Here is a 21,208-nt window from a genome sequence, read left to right on the forward strand (position 1 = left end):
TTCTTCTCTCCTGTTCGTCTTTTTAATATTTTTAACATTAGGTGGTGTACAAGAACAACGATGTCCGGCTGGAGCTGTCCAGAGTGGCCTTACAGGGCGATCCCAAGATGAAGATCCACGGTGTGGTGGCCTTCAAGTGCGAGAACGTAGCCACTCTGGACCCCATCACTTTCGAAACGCCAGAAGCCTTCATCACGCTGCACAAATGGAACGCCAAAAAGACCGGCTCCATCTCCTTCGACTTCCGCACCACTGAACCCAACGGGCTTCTTCTCTTCAGCCACGGTCGACCCAAGCAGCAGACCAAGGAGGCCAAGAGCCCCCTCACGCTCAAGGTGGACTTCTTCGCCATTGAGATGCTGGACGGCCATCTGTATCTGCTGCTTGATATGGGTTCGGGCACCACCAAGACTCGGGCCATCAACAAGAAGGTGAATGATGGGGAATGGAACCACGTCGACTTCCAGAGAGATGGACGAGCTGGTGAGCTGCTGCTGTTTTTTCTTTCTTCCTTTCCTCCTTTCTTCCTTTTTTTTCTAATAGTGCAATAGTGACGTGTACATGGTCTGCCTACAAATGTGTTCTGGTACAGCTTTAGAGAATGTGGTCAAAAAAAAATCTTAGAATACTTAAAATACGTGCATTGTCCACACTTAGGAAATTTAGTTATAGTAATAGATTTCTATAATTAAGGTGTATTTAAAAAAAAAAAAACTAAAATTTGTACTTAGATATTTGTAATTTTGTGCATTTTTGTATATGTTAGTGCCACTGAGAGGAGATGTAATCTTAGGTTATTTGAGGTTGTGGCTCTTATTTGAAAGGTTATTAAAGTGAAGTGGTGCCAAGATATACCATGTGTTCCCTTGATTGAAATAATGAGTGTAAGAAAAATTTATAAATAATTTCATATCGCAATATTTTGTTTTACAATACTGGATCGGTTTTCAGAAATAATTTATAATTATTAGTTTACATGTATTGATAAAATTGATATCAGACAGTATTTCATTTTGTGTTGTGTTTAAACCCAACCTACTCTGTAGCAATGCTGTACTCTTTTGGTAGTTATTGTCAGTGTTAAATTTAGTGCCACGGCATCTTTTTTAAATTAGAAAGAGCATTTTGCGGTTGTGCTCTGGAAACATTTATCTCAAATGGTGTTTTTTTTTTAGAATTCTCCATGGTTTGAAACGTTTTGCTCTGTAAACAGTGTAAATACTGTATTTGTGGAGGAATTAAAGCCCCACTAGGTAGGATTTCCTTGATTTTTGATTTTTTTTAAAGAAGTGAAATTACAGCATGAAACTCACTGCAATGCTGCATTAGGGTTTAATAGGAGGAATAGCAGTGCTCTCGTGCCTCGTGTGTCGGAGCTCCTCTGAGCTGAAACCAGACTCTGTAAGTTTTCTGAGGCGGCCGCGACCAACTCTCGCGAGAACTGCGCCCTGCTTTCCGACCTTTAGTTCTAATGAAACATTTATTACACTCTGCAACTGTAAGGGGAGCCCACGAGCACAAAATCTCAATCCTGCCTAGTGGAGCTTTAACCAATAGAATTGTTATTTGTAGATTATTTTAGGTTTACTTATATTCAATTTAAGAACATGCTTGCCTTCATTTTTTGAAATACAGGTTTTGTACATATTTATTTTGAATCCAACATACATTTTCTACTGTTGAACTATCATTTTCAATTCTATAGTCAGTGGTAGTCTCTCACAACCAGGCTTTATAAATCTTGTGCAACCTCACAACACTTTCTAGGAAGAAGCATTTTGTGGGCGGAGCATGAATAGTCTGAGGTTTGAGCCTAAAACAGATTATTTCATTCCGTGCTATCTTTTTACTCTCCCAGGGGAAATGTATATAATCCATCTTTATATCGTGAAGCCTTCGGAAAGGTTCTGCGGCTCACGGGCCGAGTCACGGTCACGTTGTGTAGAACTCATTTCAGAGACATGGGTTTGGGGTTTATCTGCTCCTCGGCACCTTCTCATCTTAAACGAAGCCGAGCAGGTCCCTCACATCCGGCTTTATCTGGCCGGCGTCTTTATGGAGCGCCTCGTTTGGAGCTCCCCTGCGGCCAGGTTGAGGATGGATCATCAGTCTGGGAGTCTGTGGGCTGGAGCTGCCGCTGATCTGCCGGCTCCTTTCTCCTGCTGCGTGTCCTCTGTGCCCCGGCACGCTGGCACCGAGCTCCGTGTTGATTTGCTTATCTAAGCAGCAATTTGTTAGCGTGCGCTCGTGGCCAAGGCCTCGCAATGTCACACTGCAAATTAGATCCGCCCCCACCAACCATGTTTTCCACTCCATCTCGAGAGCGGGAAATCACATTAGCCGTTTCATTACCCCTGTAGCCACACGGAGAGTGAGGACCTGAGTCTCCGCACTGGTGGGAAACTGGCACTTTGCCTGTAGAAATGTCAGGACTCTTTAAATCAGCCCATTCCACTTCTGTTCACAGCTTATGTTGAGGTGCACTCGTGAAAAGAAAAAAAAAAAAAAAGAAAAAAAGAGAACGGTTCCTAAACGGTTCCTGGCTTATGTATATAGTTCTATAGAACTTTTATTTTAAATATTCAGCTTATTTACAATCAAATCAAACATTGCATTAACCAAAGTGGCCCGTTATAGAGCTATCCATTCTAACAGTTCTTCAGGGAACCAAAAGTGGTTCTTTAAGATAACTGCTGCAAAGAACCTTATTTATTAATCAATCTGTAGATTAGAAGCTTTGTAACTTCTAGAAGAAGTGTCAAAGATTCATATTAATGATTTAATGCTAGCTTTAACCTAGGCTAAGACTGTCCTATTAAAGCAGCACTAGGTAGGATTTCCTTGATTTTTCATCTTTTTAAAGAAGTAAAATTACAGCTTGAACTAGCTAGAACTGCGACCTGCTTTCCGACCTTTAGTTCTAATGAAACATTTATAACACTCTGCAACTGTAGGGGGAGCCCACAAGCACAAAATCTCAATCCTTTCTAGTGGAGCTTTAGAAGTCTATCACACTAGCGTGTTGGCCAAACATTTGGAACAGTCTGACGAGGCCTAGTGGTGGTTTGCACTGAAGTGTGAAACTCGTGTGCTCATGTGGGTGCACAGTGAATTGAGTAAAACCAAGGGCCGTGAAGGATATTTCTATTGTGTGGTCCTTGTGGCAAAAGTCATGGCACGTGATCCTACTTCCTGTCCAATGACTTTTATCGTGTCAGATTGTACTCTATATGAAACACTCGAACTGAAAAAAAAAAAGACCATTGAAGCAAGTTGTCGTAAAAGCGAAAGCGTTTAATTGTCCCGTTGTCTCGTTATAAGAATCGTTCCTAATCGCATTATGCAGTTCATGTAAACGTCTTCCTTAAAATATAGTCCCTTCTCAAGCTCTCGGCAAAACCTAATCCCATTCTGAACACACGCTGAAATAGAATCCCACTCCGCACACTTACTGAAGCGTAATCCCACCTCACACACACTGACTGACAGCGAATCCCCCCGCACTGAGACCGAGTAATCCCAGCCCGGGCCTTCAGCGGAGCTATCCCATTCCCCGACACTCGCCGGAGCGTAATCTCATCCGAGAGCATCTGACCCGCCGAACGGCCAGGAAAAAGCTACCCAAACGATATGAAAGATTAATACCTTCTATTTCGCATTAAGCATTAATAAATTCTATTTCCGTCCGCCGCGAGGAAAGGGACTTCAGCGCCGTTGTTCTGCGAGTATCATATTATTAAAGGATAATTCTCTGCGTTCTGAGCGACATCTTCACCCGTCCAATCGCTCTCCAAATCTATTCCTCCTCTGTCTGTCTGTCTCTCTCTCTCTCTCTCTTTCTTTCTTTCTTTCTCCACTCTCAGAAACACTCTCTCCTAATCTCTCTCAATGTTTTTCCCTCTCTTTTCCCAATATCTTTCTCTATCCATCTGTCTCTGTCTCTCGCTCTCCCGTTCTTCCCATCTTCCCATTTTCCTCTCTCTCTCTATCCCTCACACTCTGACTGTCTGTCTCTCTCTCTGTCTCTCTCTCTCTTTCTTTCTTTCTCTCTCCACTCTCCCAAACACTCTCTCCTAATCTCTCTCAATGTTTTTCCCTCTCTTTTCCTAATATCTTTCTCCGTCCGTCTGTCTGTCTCTCTTTGTCTCTCGCTCTCCCGTTCTTCCCATCTCTTTTCCTCTCTCTCTATCCCTCACACTCTGTCTGTCTCTCTCTCTCTCTCTCTCTCTCTTCTTTCTTTCTTTCTCTCTCTCCCAAACACTCTCTCCTAATCTCTCTCAATGTTTTTCCCTCTCTTTTCCCAATATCTCTCTCTATCCGTCTGTCTGTCTCTCTTTGTCTCTCCCTCTCCCATTCTTCCCATCTCTTTTCCTCTCTCTCTCTCTCTCTGCCCGGGTTGCTATGGTAACGTGAGTCGGTCTCTCTGAGGACCGAGGCTGTTACTGCGCCGTGTTCGAGTTGAGATGCAGGATAATGCAATTGCTGCCTGTTTTTCCTCCCGCTTCGAATATGTGACCCGAGTGCGACTATTTTTTTCTGAATTTCTTTTTTACGTTTATTCTTTTTTAAACCCACGCTAGAACTCGGTAACTCTGGAGACGAGCGATGTGTGAAGGAAACCACCCTCCCAACAAACCTCCCAACCTTACGAGGCTTCCGCATCAATAACACGGCTGAAACTAATCAATATCTGGTGTACACTGAGCGTGGGTGATGCAGCAGGGAGATGATACATCATGATATACAGTGGGCATTGCATTTATTTATTTTTTAATTGACCACAATGTACCATTTGGCTGAGAGCTGAATACCAAATGTTTTTTTTTTTTTTTTTTAAGTTTTTATTCATATTCCCACTATTTTCACCACAGACTAAATTATGCTGATTTTTTTTTTTTTTTTGTCTTTTGGCATTTTTTGTTTAAAGACAAAGCAATTACCAAACTACAGTTAAACAAATTCAAATCACTTTTAATATTCTAGTAGATGTACCAACAAAGCAAAAATCTCTACCTAAGTAGTGTTATTCTTATCTCTGATTTACTTCAGTAGTGCAGTTCCAGTCATACATGTATTTTTTAGTAGTGCTTTCTATTCATTAATAAATCTCAGCAGTGCTGCTCGAGTTTTGAGAACATTCTTACTTACATTTTGTTGTTCGTCTTAGAATCACAAGTAATGCTATGATTCATTAAGATATTAATTAATTTAATTATTAGTTACCTTTAGTTTTCATATAGTTATGGCTACAATTAATTAAGATATTTTTAGGATAATATCTGAAAGCATCTCAGGATTTTTGGGAGAACTGAACATTCTTAGGAACTTCTTCTCTTAGTGCAGCTTTTGTGAATTTGGCCCCTGGGGTTCTGCCTGAGTCTGGGTCTGTCTGTGTCCCCTGGCTATTAGCTTGTGTGGTGTTGATTAAAGCAGCTGGCCCTGTTCGTCCGGGGACCTTTGACTTCGGATTAATAATGCATTGGATTTAAAACGCTCGTCCCCGGAGAGCGTGAGTCACAGAGTGTGAGGAGCAGTGGGCCCTTTCATCTCCCTCTCAGATGCTTTATTAATACACGCCGTGGACGTAATCCCCAGGTGATTAGTTTATTTTCCTCCACTGAGCAGTACGCTTTTCACTTAACAGCCCCACCATCACAAATAACACGCCGTGCCTGATCTAGTGTGGAGAACTCACGGAGACTCCTGACATCCATAAATCTCTCTTCTGAGATTGAAAGGGAATAGTTTTAGGCGTAAAATAATCAGCTGTAAAATAGTTTTTATATAATTCTAATAGTGATTTAAATTTTAAACCATACTCATGTATTAACAAAGCAAAAATCTCTACCTTAGTAGTGTTATTCTAATCTCTAATTTACTTCAGTTGTGCAGTTCCAGTCATACATGTATTTTTTTAGTAGTGCTTTCTAATCATTAATAAATCCCAGTAGTGCTGCTCAAATTTTGAGAACATTCTTCCTAATATTTTGTTGTTTATCTTAGAGCAGGGGTGTCCAAACTTTTTTTATTGGGGGCCAGAACTGAACACTCTCACCGCTTTTAGACTCTTTGGACCGCTTTTTTTTTAGCTAGAAACGCGCACTCTCTCTGCTTTTAGACTCTTTGGCCCGTTTTTTTTTTAGCTAGAAACGCGCACTCTCTCTGCTTTTAGACTCTTTGGCCCGTTTTTTTTTTTAGCTAGAAACGCGCACTCTCTCTGCTTTTAGACTCTTTGGCCCGTTTTTTTTTTTAGCTAGAAACACGCACTCTCTCTGCTTTTAGACTCTTTGGCCCGCTTTTTTTTTAGCTAGAAACGCGCACTCTCTCTGCTTTTAGACTCTTTGGCCCGTTTTTTTGCGCTAGAAATGTGCACTCTCTCCGCTTTTAGACTCTTTGGCCCGCTTTTTTTTTAGCTAGAAACGCGCACTCTCTCTGCTTTTAGACTCTTTGGCCCGTTTTTTTTTTAGCTAGAAACACGCACTCTCTCTGCTTTTAGACTCTTTGGCCCGCTTTTTTTTTAGCTAGAAATGCACACTCTCTCCACTTTTAGACTCTTTGGCCCATTTTCTGCCCTAGAAATGCGCACCCTCACCGCTTTTAGACTTGTTGGCCCGTTTTTTTGGGCTAGAAATGTACACTCTCTCCACTTTTAGACTCTTTGGCCGTTTATTTGAGCTAAAACTGCGCACTCTCTCCACTTTTAGACATTTTGGCCCGTTTTCTGCACTAGAAATGCGCACCCTCTCCGCTTTTAGACTCTTTGGCCCGTTTTTCTGTGCTAGAAACGTGCACCCTCTCCGCTTTTAGACTCTTTGGCCCGTTTTCTTTGCGCTAGAAATGTACATTCTCTCCGCTTTTAGACTCTTTGGCCCGTTTTCTGTGCCAGAAAGGCGCACCCTCTCCGCTTTTAGACCCTTTGGCCTTTATTTTTAGTGCTACAAGTGCGCACCCTCTCCGCTTTTAGAATCTTTTGCCCGTTGTTTTGCGCTAGAAATGTACACTCTCTCCGCTTTTAGACTCTTTGGCCTGTTTTTCTGCGCTACAACTGCACACCCTCTCTGCTTTTAGACTCTTTGGCCTGTTTTTCTGCGCTACAACTGCACACCTTCTCCACTTTTAGACTCTTTGGCCCGTTTCTGACACCTAGCGTTCAAACTTTGAATCTCTTATTATAAAAACCTGATTAACAGCGGGCCAACGTTCATTCTATTTCTAAAATACTTCGCGGGCCGCTCCAAAAAAGGAAACAGGCCTAGTTTGGACACCCCTGTCTTAGAATCAGAAGTAATGCTATAATTAAATAAGATTTTAATTATTAGTTTATTATTAAAAATACTTTTAGTTTTTTATATAGTTATGGATACAATTAATTAGCATCCACTGCACTGTCCACTGTGGGTGATAATGTCTTTTTATGGTGTATTCTTGGTGCACATGTGACTTTGTGGACCAAGCTAATGTTAAAAAATTCTCGAACAGCTTCAGAAATGACATTTTCCATCCATCTTGCACCCACTATCGGACCTCACTTAAACTTCATTACTTTCAACTTTTCAACTCGATCAGCTGTGGATGTTCTAAGCCATCCCCTGAAGTAGTGCTTCACAGGCAATTAAACTTCTTCTATCCCATGACTTTTGCCATGCCGTTGCAGACATCATAACGTGATATGCACCTATATTTAATGCATTCATTTGTACGTTTTTATCTTATCCCATTACTCAGCCTACTTAACTCCAATCCCATCACTTTCTGCCCCACATCGAGTGACAGCAGCTCCTGCCTGTTTTTCCTCTGAAGCATGTGGAGCTCTCAGAACCACCTGCTGAGCCTCGATGTGCTCAGCTGAATGCGGTGATCACTGAGCTTAATCATACTTAATCATGTGTGGACATGAAACTACACAGCTCAAACTTTCTGCACGAGGCGCTCCTTCTGCCAGTTCCACCAAGTTTAAGGGCTTATCATGATTCAGATTACTGTTAGCACTGTATATGTGCTGTATGGATCTTTAGACTTAGACTTTAGACGCGGTGTTCCAATGTACCTCAAAAATCTGCTGTTGGATCTAAAAAAAACTACGTTCTGCTTGAGTTAGCGGTGTTTCAGTTAAATGTTCAGATTGTTGTAGAGTGTTTCAAACATTTCCAAAAAAAAAAAAAAAGGGTAACACTTTACTTGGATGGTCCATTTTATGGTCTTGTTGATGCTCAACTTACATTCAACTTACAACGAATTGAATGTCAATTAAATTTATCTTAACCAAATGTTGAATGTAAAGGATTCAAAATAGAACCTAACCCTACACCTAACCCTAACCTTAACCCTTAATCAACCCTAAAACCTAACCCTACACCTAACCCTAACCTTAACCCTTAATCAACCCTAAAACCTAACCCTACACCTAACCCTAACCTTAACCCTTAATCAGCCCTAAAATCTAACCCTACACCTAAACCCTAACCTTAACCCTTAATCAACCCTAAAACCTAACCCTACACCTAACCCTAACCTTAACCCTTAATCAGCCCTAAAATCTAACCCTACACCTAACCCTAACCTTAACCCTTAATCAACCCTAAAACCTAACCCTACACCTAACCCTAACCCTAACCTTAAACCTTAATCAACCCTAAAATCTAACCCTACACCTAAACCTAACCTTAACCCTTAATCAGCCCTAAAATCTAACCCTACACCTAACCCTAACCTTAACCCTTAATCAACCCTAAAATCTAACCCTACACCTAACCCTAACCTTAACCCTTAATCAACCACAAAATCAAACCCTACACCTAACCCTAACCTTAACCCTTAATCAACCACAAAATCTAATCCTACACCTAACCCTAACCTTAACCCTTAATCAACCCTAAAATCTAACCCTACACCTAACCCTAACCTTAACCCTTAATCAACCACAAAATCAAACCCTACACCTAACCCTAACCTTAACCCTTAATCAACCACAAAATCTAATCCTACACCTAACCCTAACCTTAACCCTTAATCAACCATAAAATCCAACCCTACACCTAACCCTAACCTTAACCCTTAATGAACCATAAAATCTAACCCTACACCTAACCCTTACCCTAATCTTAACCCTTAATCAACCCTAAAATCTAACCCTACACCTAACCCTTACCCTAATCTTAACCCTTAATCAACCCTAAAATCTAACCCTACACCTAACCCTAACCTTAACCCTAATCTTAACCCTTAATCAACCATAAAATCTAACCCTACACCTAACCTTAATCTTAACCCTTAATCAACCCTAAAATCTAACCCTTACCCTAACCTTAACCTAAACTTAAAATCTAACCCTAAACCCAATCCTAAAATATTAAGATAAGCGTTTGGGTTAGAGTTGAATGTTGGGTTATATTCAATAGAGAATCATTTACTTTCACCTTTTAGTTCATTTGCATTTAATAGACATTTAGTTGAATGTTAGTTGAATGTCAGTTGAGCATCAAAGAGGCCATCAAATGGACCATCCAAGTAAAGTGTTACCCGAAAAAAAAAGTTTATCTAAAGATGTCAGGGTTGGCAGCAGGAGCAAAGAGAGGACACGCAGAGCTGACACAAATGCGAGTATGTTTATTTTATTAAACAATAAAGGGACAAACAGACTATAAATCAGAAGCCAGAACAATAAGAACACATAAAAAAATCAACAGACGTAAAGACGCGCAAGAACCGACAAGAGAACAGAAACAGACAGAAAAACTATACATAGAAAAACTATAAACACACACGGACAAGGACAGGAAACAGAAAACACCTGGGACTAGGGGGCGGAGCTACAGGGGAGGAGACACAGGATACACACAGGGCACATGCAGAGAATAAACACAGAGAAACAGATGGGGAGATGATATGGGAACAGGGCAAGGACGTGACAAAAGACTTTAAAGTTAACATTTAAAGTTAGCATTTTAGCCTTGTAACAGGTTTGCGTTGTTGGTGGTCCGACAGCTTCTAGTTACATTAAATTTGGCAGACGCTTTTGTCCAAAGCGACTTACAATAGTCAAGTACAAAAGTAATAGAAGTTAAACGTAAAACATCTTTATATAGGGCTTAAAGGAGATCAAAGGGAAAAAAGGGGATAGAGAAGTGAAGGAGGGGAAGAAGGAAATGAGGTTAGACGTAGTTAGTGTGTTAGAGGTGTTAGGAGAGTAAGTGCTCTTTGAAGAGCTCTGTCTTCAGGAGTTTATTAAAGATAGTGAGAGATTCTCCTGATCTGGTAGTAGAAGGTAGTTAGTTAGAGGTGTTAGGAGAGTAAGTGCTCTTTAAAGAGCTCTGTCTTCAGGAGTTTATCAAAGATAGTGAGAGATTCTCCTGATCTGGTAGTAGAAGGTAGTTAGTTAGAGGTGTTAGGAGAGTAAGTGCTCTTTGAAGAGCTCTGTCTTCAGCAGTTTATTAAAGATAGTGAGAGATTCTCCTGATCTGGTAGTAGAAGGTAGTTTGTTAGAGGTGTTAGGAGAGTAAGTGCTCTTTGAAGAGCTCTGTCTTCAGGAGTTTATTAAAGATAGTGAGAGATTCTCCTGATCTGGTGGTGGAAGGTAGTTTGTTAGAGGTGTTAGGAGAGTAAGTGCTCTTTGAAGAGCTCTGTCTTCAGGAGTTTATTAAAGATAGCGAGAGATTCTCATGATCTGGTAGTAGAAGGTAGTTTGTTCCACCATTGGGGAACTCTGTATTAGAACAGTCTGGATTGCTTTGTGTGAATGTGTGTTTGGTAAAGCGAGGCGACGTTCATTGGAGGAGCGCAGCGGCCGGGAGGTAGCGTAAGCCTTCAGGAGCGAGTGCAGGTAGGAAGGAGCTGTTCTGTTCTGTCATCACCTTGTAGGCGATTGTAAGAGCTTTGAATTTGATAGAGCAGCAACTGGTAGCCAATGGAGCTCAATGGACCAGCCAGAGTTGAAACTTCGTCTTTGGAACATTTGTGTTGAAATTGAAAAAAACAGCGTCAGCCAACATTTATTAAAGAGTATGACCTTCAACATACAAAGTTTCTAGAAGAGCTAAACTTTATTTTTTTTTAAATGTCTTTGATTAGCAGCATTAGAAATACCAGTGGCTAACACAACATTGTGCTTTACACACTTTTTTGCACATACAAACACAATATTTCGAACAAAAAAACATCCATTTTATGCACATTGCGGTCATATATATTTCCCTCTTAGATTTAGAAAATTCAATTCTTAAAGAACACAATACATTGACTATGCAGAGTTTCTAGAAAAGCTATGCTTGAGGACATATTTGCTGCTCACATATGGATGAGGCTCAGAAATACAGTATGTCTATTGGAAATGGGGTTAGTAGCGTCAGCCATTGTGTTTAGTTTTAGCCACGCTCAATTAGATTAGCTTCTCAGAGACCCTCCTGCAGTGGCTGCTAAGTGAGGGAGCATGGCTAGCAGCCAGCACCGGAGCTCACAGCCTTGTCTGCACGGAGCAGCGGCTTCTGCTAGCCTGTAACCAAACTGCACACCCACATGCCAAGACTCAACTTAACTGGATTTCACTAATCCTCTCCGAACACGTGTTGAAGCGGCAGACCTGGGCCAGCCAAGATGCTAAGTAGCGGGAGATGAAAGTCAGCGCTATACTGAGGTAGAGCTAATGCCCACGCTAGTGCGCTAATAGGGCAGCTTCACATGGATCCAATCAAAAGATAGACGTTGTGCGTTTTTTAGCTTTGCTAGAAAAGATGCGCTTTGGCTTCCTTTTATTCTATACGTTTTTGTCTCCTTATCTTGGGCTGGATTTTTTTATGATATGGACCCTATTCTAACTTGTATTCGTATTGTAAGTGTCCAAACAAAAAACTAAATGAATCTGGTGAAAATGCATAAGAATTACTTTGTTCAAAAAACAAAAATTCAAATTTTTCTACAGGTCACATTTTTGAGCTATGAACAACAAATTAGTACCAATTATAGAATCATAATTGATTTTTTTTTTAAATAAATTGTGACAGTAGTCTTCTCATTTCACCCAGAGACACAGACTTATTTCCAACTCTAAAATGCTTTACCTTGCTTATCTAGGATTTTGCATATAGCTTCTCGATAATTACATTCATATTCGTACTTTATGCCTCTGAAAAATATCTTTCACTATATGAAAATCATATAATATTCATACGTTTTAAACCAAATGTTCAAACTTCTATTCAGGTCACATTTTTCAAACTAAGAAAAACAAATTTGGCACATTCATAGAACTATTTTTATAATGTATGTGATTAAAAATAGTTTTCTTTGTCATCATGTCATTTTTTTTACTTGTTATTGTCTGCTTAACTTAGGCAGCAGTTTAACTTGTTTACAGCTTTTAAATAAGTTCAATAGTGTTTGGACAGCATAGTTTCATATAAATGCATTAAAATGTATCTGTAAACTTCTACTTTTTTGAGCTAAGAACAATTTTACATACTATTTTAGTTACTATTTTCATAAAATACTTGCTCTATATTTATTACCCTATAGTACTGGTGTGATGAGAAGAGACATGATACTGGGTTCACGAGAACGAGACGAGAAGAGATTTAAAAATACAATTTTAAAGAAAATGTCAAAAATGAAAACTAGAGTTTTATTTGACAAAATCATATAACGCAAACTTAACAGACTGGTTTCTCTCACACATTGATTTTATAAGAATTAAAAAATTATAATGAGAATAAAAAATATAAATAAAACTTTTCTAGCTCTTATATAGTGCAAACAATAAGTGCAAACCACAACCAGTCATATTAAGCCTATGTTTTTTTTCTCCTTTTTTTCTCCTTTTTTCTCCTAAATCTCTTCTTAATTTAACTATGCATAACCATAACCAGTCATATTAAGACTTATTATGCTTGAAGTGCAAACAGAGACAGATTTATTTTTTTAAATACAGTACAGAGCTAAGGGATTAGTACAGCTGCCTATGAAACAGTCACGTGTAGGATTTACTTACAGTATTTACATATGGTTTGTGTCTTGTTGGTCACTCTGTCACCGTTTATTGTTTCCACTGGAGCCAAAATGCAGCCAGACATACAACTTAAAAGTAGCAAAGAATTTTCTTTGCAAATGCTCGAATTTTCCTCTTCTGCTGAGAGCTGCTCTCACTGCTCAGCTACCACACTCGCTGCCATCGCTGCTAGGTTGCCAGATCCCGCTTAAAAAGTCCATCCTAAACTGTTTTTTTTTTCCCGCGAGACAGGATTAAGCTTGACGAGAAATATCTTCACGTTTTAATCTCGCCCCTACCCTATAGACATAAATGATGGGATGTTAAGATTTTCCACACACCAGTTGAGAGGATGCTGGGTCTCTATTCTCCTCGTTGTTCATCAGTACACTCTTCGTATAGAGGAGCTTTTGGACCAACCATCATTTTGGCACAAGTTTTGGCGCCCTGAATTTTAGACAAAAAGCTTGTGGTGTTATTAGCCAAATTTATTTGCATTTGCATTTTTTTGTGATCAACTTTTTATTTGTTATACAAACATTTTCAATAACAGGGGTGGGGAAAGGGTGGGGAAAGGGGAGCAGATGACCACATACAGTAAATTTAACACAGACACTATAAAAATCCAAGATGAAAGTATTACTAAAGAGCCATCGAATGAGAAAATGTGAAACAAATAACTCAAAGAGCTACACAATCCTGGATAGACTCTTAAAGAAATCTCCCAGTTATTTACTGTAGAAAATTTTGCTTTGTTAATTTTAGCTGTTAAATATTCCATTCTAACTATATTTTGTAAGCTAGAGATCCAGAAATTCATAACTAACAGCTGAGGAGAAATCCAAAAATTCAGGATTGTTTTCTTGGTGGCATCTTTCTTTTTATTAAAGATAACTGAAGGTCTGAGTCATCATTTAGGAGACATAACTGTGGCGTGAGTGGCATGCTTAAATCAAGTAGCCAAATGTTTTTTGTACTCCAAAATTTTGTCAAAAGCTAATGGACTCAACTGTATTGGATGGCCGCATTTGCATTCCATCATTTAGCCAAATTTGTTTAGCCGTTTTTTGGTTTTTGGACACATCTCTCTTAACCAAACACATTTATATTACACTATTTAGCCCAAAGTTGTTGGACTGCAGTATGTGTACAGCAAAAATACAGATTACAAACACCTTACAAACCACCATAGCAATACCTGAGCAGCCAGCAACTCACGCTAGCGCTCACTCTCTCTCTCTCTCTCTCTCACTAGCTCATTTTTGCTCTCGTTTTTCTTCTCTTCCTGTCACCTGCCTTTCTTATTACTCCTTTGTTTAGCAGTATCTCTGCCTCTTACTCCGTCGCTAAGGCTTCATCTCATTTATCAGCATTCTCCCTGACATTGTTTTTCCAACACAAATATTGACTACGTTCCCCCGCCGTATAGAAGTAGTTCCAGTTAGCCTCAGGGGAATCAATCCTCTGGCTTCTTCGTGTCACATCACTCAACTCTGTGGAGAAACTATTGGACTTTATGACTTAATAACCATAACTCAACTTTGTTAACACTTCTCTGTCCAGAAGAGGAGTAGTCTGAGTGTGGAACTGCACGGGGGACAGCTCAGAGTGGTCAATACTCTGCTAGCCAAGCCATTAGTTTAGTCAATATGCTGCTCTTTGGAGACAGCCTTAACGTACCAGGCTCACAAAAGCTAGAAGCAGAAACCTGTTCCTTTAATGTTGAATAGAGGTCTTTCTTCTTTTAGTTTTTTTTTTTTAGCCAAATTATGCATTCATGTATTATTTTAAGTTGCGGTTTGATTTGGTGAAAAGATGACCCTTTATGATCCTGTTAATTTCCCTCAATTGTAGGTTTTCTTAAATCTTAAAGGTTTTATCATCAAAGGTTTTTCCAATATAGTCATTATTTTTAAGGAGGAATAATTGTGTTTGAGGTTCACAGTTTGTCACTTTTATGCACCAAACTCTTTATTATTTAACCATACCAAATATAAATACAGTTTTTTTTATCATACAGCACCTTTTGATAGGTTATTTTTTTTAATCTACATCTAATTCATATTCCTTATTTGTTATATTTTGAGAGAATATTAGGTCATTTAAATAATGTATTCCAAAGTGGTGTTTCCTGATTTCCCATCACCCACCAAATCATAGTGTTTATGAAGTCTTAATAGAGGCCATATTTATCATCATGTCACATTTATATATTTTACATTATACATATGTTGTTGTTTTTTTTTTTTTCTTTACCTTGTAATCTCTTGAGATTTTTGCTTAAATAAGTTAGTGTATATTTTTGAATATAATAATATGAATAGGTAGTATGATTACTTTCTCTATTTCTATAATAGAGGACTTCAGGCAGCTCTTTTAAATGCATCATGATATTATTACACATAATGGGAATAGCATGTGTGTTTTCTTAGAATATTGCTTATTGGCTGCATCGGTATAGCCAGTATGAATCTGTAATCCCATCATACAGGCTGAAACGTGCATTTCCTGCTTTACTTCAGTGCTGTAGTGCTTTAGGAATGGTCCGTGAGAAGTTTCTTCAGTAATGAGGTTGATGGAGTGGGCTCGTTAACTGCAGTCTAGGGGGACGTGTCTGGCCCTGGGCCCCACAGAGCCTGCCAAAAGCTGGACACTGGGACTGCCCGGCAGCTGCAGCGACTCTGGCCCCGGTCAGGGCCAGTCCAAGCAGGGTGGCCAGCTCTAGTTAGCTGGCAGGCCAGAGATTTTTAATTTTGTAGAGTCGCTTCAGCAAAGGGCGTGCATCTGGCCCTCACAGTTCAGATTCAGTTTAATTCCAATTCTTGGATTAAATTAATATAGAAAATTTCATAAATCTACGCTTAATGCTGTTTCTATTACATTTAATTGGGCCCAGTGAGTTCTGATAGGCCCAGTGCAACCGAATAAGACTATGAATGCAGGAGTGAGTGAATGAACAGCTTACAATAATCAGCCAAAACATTAGAACCATATGCCTGTTATTTCCTAGAAGGTTATTTTCTTTTTTTTGTTAGTCGATACAATGACTAATTCTCCCATTGCATTCCTCCCTCTACAAAGTTACAAAGACTGAAATTAGTTAAGGATAAAATATGTATAATTACATTGTTAATTATATTGATTAATTGTTGCAGCCCTAGTTCACTGGTTGTCCATTCTTGGAGAGTGTTTGGTACTGAATATCAGAAATATCATGATATTAAAAATCCATATTGTGATAATAGGGCTGTTCTGTCTTAAAGTAGTCCATTATTTACTGTGAAGCTTTAGGTGTATTTATTGTATAATTGTTTTAGTTTGCAGTTTAAATACTCTGCAGTATTATTTGCTGCATTATATTATTTTATTTGGATTTATTTATTTTGCCACATTATGATTATACTGTTATACTACTATACTTTATTCCTAAAATTAATGAATTATTTTTCTGTTTTCCTATATCGCCAAGTATATCATCATCGCAAAAATACCCTGAAATGTTGTGATATATATGTTCTGAGTTCATAACTATTTAGTAACTATTACTAAATCATTATAAAAGAAATATCAGTTATGCTAAGAAAATAAATAAATTATTATTCCTTGATGTACTCTAAAACCACCAAAATCTTAAAAAAAAAAACATCAGTAAGATACATTATGTTTTTATATTTTTAAACACATAAAAAGAACTGCGGTAACATAATGAAAAATAATAGCAAACTCAAATTGCAGCAACATAGTTAGCTCTTTATGCTCTTTAGACTGTGGTGTTACATAATGTCACATAAAGCTGGAGGTGGAGTGAGGCAGAGTTCCACAGTGAACACTCACACCAAACTACTTGTCAAACTTTTGAGAATCTTTTGAGATTTTTTTTTTTTCTGATATACCCCCACCTCAGCCCTTACTCACTCATCATACTAGAAGGTAAAATAAAGTAATAAGCATTGTCCGTAAACTATTTGTTCTACCTCATTATCTAAAATTAGCCAATTAAGCCAATTCTTGTAGATTTGATTTTCTTTTAATTGCAGAAACTGTATGAACACACATGTTCTAAAATGCCAAGATTAGTCCAGAATAGGGGTGTGCCATATCGTATCGTACATGATAATATCGCCAACAACTTTTAATATCGTGAACGATATATCGCGAATACCCTACGCTATTCATCCCATCAGGGTACTACTTTTTTGAAGAAAATTAACACTGTTCTTATTTTCTATTATATATCTACTAGATACTCCAGTATCATTTATTTTACTTTAATCCTGGAGATATTTGGAGTGCAATATTAGTATCATGACATTCTGAATCATCGATTTCTGTTACAAATCTGATAAAATTCTTTTTTTTATATATTTCAGTTAGCCATATTATATTGCATGCAATAATAAAATTGTAAATAATTTTTCGAATTCGGTGTTTTTTCATATCGCCAAAAGTATCGTTATCGTGAAAATACTATGAAATATCGTGATATTATTTTAGAGCCATATCGCCCACCCCTAGTCCAGAACAACACTCACGATGAGCTTATTACTTGCAGACACGTGCCCACACTAGTCATTACACACAGTTTAATCTAAATTATACATTTCTAAATTATTTTAATTTAGGTTCTAGAGCTGAGTTAAATAATGGAATTAAAGCCTGTTCATCAGTTTATTACATATGGGTATAAAATGTAAAGAACTCAGCATATGCGTCTCTTTTTCGTGTCCGTTGGAGAGGCTTCCCAAAGGGCTCGTCATGAAGCTACTTGAGAAAATGCCAAGAGCGTGCAAAGCTCGATCAAGGCAGAGAGAGCGAGAGCTTGAAGAATGTAAAATGGAAGAGAGCAGCATTGATTAGTTTAATCACAGCATAAATCCATATTAAATGTGTTATTTTTTTATACATGCAATTTACTCATACTATTACTCTAAAATGTGCAAAACTCTTGAGTCTGTGTCCTAACCTTTAACTGGCATTGGCACGTGGACTGAGTTCTTAAAGGCAGCTAATGCTAGGCGTCTAATGGTTTGAAGAAGCCACATATGGATACATTAGATTTCTCCTGGCAATGTTCCGCACTCTGATAATGAAAAATTGTGTTTAGAAAAGGTTTGTTTTTTTATTATCTACGGCTTTTAAATTGCTCAATGAAGATGAATCACTTCTGTTTTTTTTTGTTTTCTCTCCAGTGTGATTAATCTTGTTTATTATCTTAATCTCCAGTTGGGTAATTGAAACAGCTTTAGCTATGATGATTATTTCAGCAAATACTCATCTTTAAAATAAAAAAAAAAGTTGCACCCGGAATGAATCAGCCGACAGGAATGAAACTTGGTGGGTAATCATGCCAGACTGTAATGGAGTGACTCAGATTTGACTGCAGGTCAAATTCAGTGAGGAGTAGGGGTGGGATAATAAATTGATATTGTGATATATTGTATGGTTTTTGTTTGTGATGCATTATCGATATGTGCCTTCAAATATCAGTATTTTTGTTGAAACACAGACATTCTAATCCCCCTACTTTTGTGGGAATCTATGTATGAGGCAGTTTCGCTTCATTACAGGCATTATTAAGACATATCTTACATATATACATTACATAAATGCAGTCTCCAGGGCACCATTCCAACACTACAGTGTTTGTCCTGTCCACATACTGCTGCCATCTCTAAAGTTTATTTAAAAAAAAAAAAAACATAGATACTATGCTATGGTCAGACCCATCACCAGAATATCCCAGATTGAAAGTGTGTGGGATGCTACTCCACCAATGCTACTCTGCCACTACAGCAAAATCGGTACCACTATAAAATAAGACTACCTTTATAAAGGGTTTATAAATGGTTTACAATTAGTTTATTAATGGTTAATAATTATGTTGTAAATGCCTTAAAAATCATTAATAATCAGTTATAACACATAGACACGTAGAAAGGGCAACAAAATAGATGGCTGTGGGTTCACTATTTGGCAAACAACAGGTCATTGTTGCCCTTTCTATGTATGTGTTACAACTCATTATTAATGACCTAATTAGTAACCATTAATAAACTAATTGTAAACCATTTATAAGCCCTTTATAAAGGTAGTCTTATTTTAAAGTGGTACCACAAAATTTACAGAACTTTAAATGAAAATATTTAAACTGCATGGGATAAATCATTGAGTGACACCATCATTAGGATCCTCTACAACGCCATGACGAGACATCTGGAATGTTGTGTTACACATGCATCACACTCTTCATCTGTATGTGTAATCTCCATAAATATGACCAAAGCTTTACACTGATGTTGCCTACTCTTTTCATTTTTCCATCATTTGTTTCTGGTAACTTTTATATATATATTTTTTTCGAATAGCGTGGCAATCACTCACTTATTTATTTATTTCTCTATTTTCAATTCTGTGATGGCACAGAGAGCGGGGAAGTGCTGCTGACTCATGTGGCTTTAACTTGAAAGTGCGAGATGGAGGCGGAAGGTACGAGTCTGATGGCAGACGTGTCAGAATGGGCAGTCATGGTCTGGGGAAGATGAAAGAAAAGATGTCCTGAGATGACTGGGCGAGAAGTCGCTGTCACCGCAGTGTCTAAATGAAACTGTGACTACGTTTCTTTCGGACATTCGCAGTTATTGGTGTGTTGGAAGAAAAATAGGTAAAAAGAGGTTGTGTAGAGGTAGAAGCAGGCTGTAGCAGTTTATAATATGATAATCTTTGGAACTGGCAATTTGTAGCAGATTTGTGTTCTAGGGATGATCGCATATGTGTAGCCAATTAGGCTATTTGCTAATCAAATTAGCTTCTTGTTAACTAATACAGTTATTTGGGTTTGAAAATTATTTTTGCCTGATTTTGCTCTCGGTACAGAAGGATTGCCAATAGAATAAGGCTTTCTAGAGCAGAACTTGTTGGTTCTACTCAGAGACTGTAAAAAAAGATGGACGCCGTGTCGCCGTTCCCATTCATTCAATGAAAATGAAGCCAAAATCTTCCGCCATGTTGCTGATCCTTAAACCCGAGTCTGCGCAGTAGAGACCAGAGGAGGGAGAAAGACTGTGGAGAGACAGCCTACTCATTTAAATAACCCCGCTGACGGTCTGCTATTGGTCCCGCCCATAACCAGCCCTTTTACAATAACCACACCTTTTTGAATAGAGCTGAATAAAGTTTTAAAAAACGAATTCTGTGGGGATATAAAAATTTGACAATATAAGCAGAGGTTACACTAGCTGTTGCATTTAAATAATGGAGGTAGAATTACAGTATATTAGAAAAAAACGTGATTGAAAGTTGTCTGTTTTGCCATTGAAACCTATGGGCATGGGTGGGGTTACACAGCTTTCTGAAACCGAACAGCAGGGGGCGCCCGACCTGTGGTGACTTCACTTTTGAGAGACGATGCTCTGTCCAGCTATACACAGTCTATGGTTCTACTGTAAAGTAGTTTCATCTAGCGCCATTCAGTGGAATGAGTTGTTGAGTTGGAGATGAAGGTAATTAATTTATGAGCAGGTGTCCAATATTTTTGTCTATTTAGTGCATATGTGCTGATAGCTAACAGCTTAATGACTGCCATTGATTGCATTTTTCAGTCCAAAAAAGGCATGAAAACTGTGTGTGTGTGTGTATGTGTAAGTGTGTGTGTGCCAGGACATCACATCACGAGTGTGTTGGTGTTAAACGAGTGTAATTAAAAACTTCAGAGAGCCTCACTATCACTATGGCTGTGAAGTGAGGATAAGAGTGGCCAGGCACATTTAAATGACTGGGGCCGTCCACCAACTTGGTCCACTGCACTAAACTACGGCCGGCCGAACTGCAGCCTGTTCAGAGGCATTTGCAGCAGAAATTAACTGCATGTCATGCCAATAAATTCAACACAATAAATAAACACATTATGAGGGGCAATGGGACATAAAACAAACACTGCCGTGGCTGTGAATACAAAGTCACTGTCAGTAATAGACCACCGTAAGCTGGAAAACGCACCTTGCTGATGATAGCACGAGAACTGAAAAGGTTTATTTTAAAGGCTGATTCTGTAAGTGAGGTGGTGTGTTGCTTATCTTACTGATAAGTTGGGGTGCGAACGATTTTCAATTCTGAAACGATTTTTTAATTTATGTGAGAGGATAAAAAGATGAAAGGACAATTTAAACAAATAGAACATTTATTTAAAACGATAAACTTAGGTTCCTTACTGTATTAAATCTTTTTGCAACATAC

General features: G+C 38.5%; 1 protein-coding gene across 20 annotated transcripts in view; it reads left to right on the top strand.

Annotated features, from left to right (window-relative positions):
- Positions 1-21,208, top strand: part of LOC103042950 (neurexin-1a) — a 562,201-nt gene that overhangs the window by 210,501 nt on the left and 330,492 nt on the right. For all 20 annotated transcript variants that reach the window (XM_049472543.1, XM_049472550.1, XM_049472551.1 and 17 more), the window contains one exon: positions 42-483. In XM_049472543.1, coding sequence (XP_049328500.1) covers positions 42-483 — 442 coding nt within the window. The remainder of the gene's footprint in view (positions 1-41; positions 484-21,208) is intronic.

The sequence above is a fragment of the Astyanax mexicanus genome, chromosome 25 (assembly GCF_023375975.1).
Source record: "Astyanax mexicanus isolate ESR-SI-001 chromosome 25, AstMex3_surface, whole genome shotgun sequence".
NCBI classification, from domain to species: domain Eukaryota; kingdom Metazoa; phylum Chordata; class Actinopteri; order Characiformes; family Acestrorhamphidae; genus Astyanax; species Astyanax mexicanus.